The sequence below is a fragment of the Stegastes partitus genome, unplaced genomic scaffold (genome assembly GCF_000690725.1).
Source record: "Stegastes partitus isolate 25-593 unplaced genomic scaffold, Stegastes_partitus-1.0.2 Scaffold287, whole genome shotgun sequence".
Taxonomy (NCBI): Eukaryota; Metazoa; Chordata; class Actinopteri; family Pomacentridae; genus Stegastes; species Stegastes partitus.
The window spans coordinates 104,753-108,119 of NW_007578018.1; the positions used below are offsets into that span (position 1 = coordinate 104,753).

The 3,367-nt window shown below is 38.4% G+C and overlaps 1 protein-coding gene across 1 annotated transcript in view; it reads right to left on the reverse strand.

Moving 5' to 3' along the window:
• The window catches only part of trmt44 (tRNA methyltransferase 44 homolog), a 21,005-nt gene extending 18,799 nt beyond the window's left edge, over positions 1-2,206 (reverse strand). The window contains exons 1-2 of the mRNA XM_008282800.1: positions 1,838-2,206; positions 1,649-1,766 (exon numbers count right to left, since the gene is read on the reverse strand). Of these exons, the coding sequence (XP_008281022.1) occupies positions 1,649-1,766; positions 1,838-2,174 (455 nt within the window). The 5' untranslated portion in view covers positions 2,175-2,206. The remainder of the gene's footprint in view (positions 1-1,648; positions 1,767-1,837) is intronic.
• Positions 2,207-3,367: the final 1,161 nt, after the last annotated feature.

Here is a 3,367-nt window from a genome sequence, read left to right on the forward strand (position 1 = left end):
TTTGTATCCCATTTTTCAACTGAATCAAGCTGTTTTATTTTAACATATGTCAGAAATGAATGAAAAAATGAATACAATGAATTTCCCTCTGGGATAAATAAAGTATTTTTCATTTAATTCATTTCATTTCATTTCAAAAGCCAAGTTCCTTCCCAAAAGAACACAAGACAAAAGAAACCATTTTGATCCTATCATACATTTGTCACAATGATCATGAGAAAAATTTTACCACTAAAGTCTTGCTCACAGAAGTTCATCAGGTTACCATTAAGTATTTGTCAAAACGGAAATATTTCCCGTTACAACAATCCTGCCATCAGTTATGACAATTCTGTGAAATTCTCGTTTTTATTTTGCTGACCAAGCATTTCATACTAAAATATATAGTTGGGTAATGCAGGCTTTGTATGAGGGGGGATAATTGTGAGATAAAATTACATATGGTAAACGTACTGCACTTATATAGCTCTTTCTACCTAAGCGGCACTCAAAGCGCTTTGCAATGTGTTTCTCATTCACCCATTCACACACCAATGGCTACAGAGCTGCCATGCATGGTGCTGCCTGCCATTGGGGGCAACTTCGGGTTCAGTATCTTGCCCAAGGACACTTCAGCTGTGGAGGGGATCAACCAACCTTACAATCAGAGGCCAACCGCTCTACCGCCTGAGCCACAGCCGCCCATATGGTCCAGAAGATATCATCAGTACACTTCTGCATCAACTTTTTGTTCATGTGTGCGGCTTAATTTTTTTTTCACATTTCAACTCACCTATAATATTGAGGCTCTTTGATTTACATGTCCAGTATTGCAGACACTAGATCAATGGTATGATGAGAAACAGCAGTGAAATTTTCAGGTTTTTATGTTATCAATTCCTAAGATATTGTCATCCAAACACAACCTCAAATTTCAATGCGCAACAAAACGTGCTGAAAGTGGGTCGACGGGCAATTTAAGAAAAAAAATCTGCAAGTCAAAAATTTCACAGATACCATTTCAAGTATCCATAGTTTTTTCTATAAATATAAATTTTCTGATTTGAAATGGATTGACCTCATATTAAACCTGGACTCGAGTTCACAAAATTTGTCTTGTCTGTGTTTTTTTCTGTTATGACAACCAGTGTGTAAACCAGTACGCTGCTCACTCCACAACTGTAAGCAACCCCTGCCTTAGAATTTGATAAAAATGAATAAATCTACTTGATACACAGGTATTTCATCCGTGAGTCATCATTTGTTTTAGTGCACATGAAGACATGGAGCATATTGTCGGAAATACTAACATAGGAAGGTTTCTGTTTGTTAATGTCTGGTATTCATTCAGCATTACTCAGATATACTTTAATTGTCATGGTTTCTATTTTGTTATTGTCAGATACTGAATACTTGTGTCCATTTTAGAAAACATCGGTGGGCTGTGAAAACAACGTGATGGAAATACGCCTGAGTTATAACACAGATAAGGTTTATACTAGATTAGAATAAATCAGACTGGTGTGAACATATGTAAAGGCTTCCATAAGCTATTGTCAGCAGATGAGACAGAAGACCTTGGCATTCTGAGGCCTAGTGTGCAGTCATGTTGACCTACAGGGATGATGGTTTAAGACTTACGATGGGGAAATTATGATTTCAAACTCACCATTCCTCACAATCCTGATTGCAGAGCTGAATCTGATAAATGTTGCCATTCTTCAGAGACACCTTCCCTTTTGCATCCTCTTCAAATGGGATGAATGTCACTTGTTGTCTGGCATAGTCTACAGAAGGCAAAATAAAAGGCATTAGAAGTGAATACTGCCACAGCCTGTCATTCAAGTCGAGCTCTTACCTTTCAGTATAACTTCTCTCTGCAGGTTTGTCCCATAACAGTTAACTTTAGGAATAAATGTTCTGACACTGGAGGACCACGGTTTGTCATTTCCGTGTGTCTGTGTAGGTGAAACCTCGCCGGTCAGGAAACACAACACATCTGGAAAACGTTCAGGATCATCCAGCATCAGCCGCAGGTCCTCGCTGTCAACAGCCCGGCTCTCTGTCTCTTTAACTCCGCAAAGACGCTTATTTATGACATGAGGTTTCTTAATCCACACGTCTACCGCTGACCAAAAGCCTTCAGGGAGAGTCTTACATTCCCTCGTAAACTTTATATCGACGAGTTTTGGCATAACTAAGCATCAGAGACGACTACGAGCCATGTGTTTACGATGACGGAATAACTTCCGGGAGCTTTTATTTTGTAGGTTGAACGAAATTTTTAGAAAACAAGCACTTTATGATTAAAAAAATAAAAACTTGCTTCTAAAATCGGTTCAAATGCTTTTCCGAATCACGCCTGAGCATATAAAACAAGCTGTCTGGCTTCATTTTTAGTTTAGTGTATTGAATATAGGAAATTCGGTATTGTCGCTGTATGATGACGTATTCACAGGCGACAAAATGGATATCTGTGACAGTAGAGGGTGCTGTTTACCTTCGTCTGGATTGGCTCAGCAGCCAGTTTACTGACTCAAGTGATCATTTATTTTACAAAAAATAATAACAATCTGCAAAATATGTATTGTTTACTGGCTGCCTGTTGTCATATTTATGTTAGTTCCATTAATGATTAAAGGTGTCATGTTCTAGATGTGGTTGTGGGAGGCATCCCATCACATATTCTGCCTTGACAGAACCAGACAATCTCCATACGCAAACAGGAAAAAACACAAAAGCATTTCTGACTTTCGGAAGCAGATCAGACTTTTACGGTAAAATAAAAAAAATATTACAATAATTGTGATGTAGCTGAGGGCTGAACCTAAGGACGGCTGTGAGAGTGTAAGGTGGAACTTGAAAGTCCCACGCCACAAGTATGAGAGTTGGTAACTAGATAGGTAGCTAAAGAGAACTTGTGTTCACCAATCAGAGCTTATAGATGGGGCAGTGGCTATCTCATATCCTGACCCATCTGCAGCTACAGCAAGAGAAGATGAATTTTCTTCCACCTTGTCTGGCCTCATTGGTTATTTATTCCTATTTTAGTAAAGAAAAAATAAGATCTGAAGCTCTTCTTAAAACTTTTAAACGTTCAGTCTTGGAACCCCAGGCTGCTCTGTCTTATTGTGAAATGTTTTGACGCTGTATCTTCCTTTTTCCTTTTATGTCATTTGCACTTTGGATGGCATGCACACTTTATAGCCCGAATTACATGCAATTTTCTTCTTGCAAATATTTAACACCAAGTAAAACGTGACTGCAATTCACTACATATCAGCACACGTGAGGCTCGTGAATACAGGATGGGAAGTCTTGCATATCGGAACTGTGAAAATATTTAAAGTGATTATCAAGTCACTTTGTTCTTCTTTCATTTTTCTAA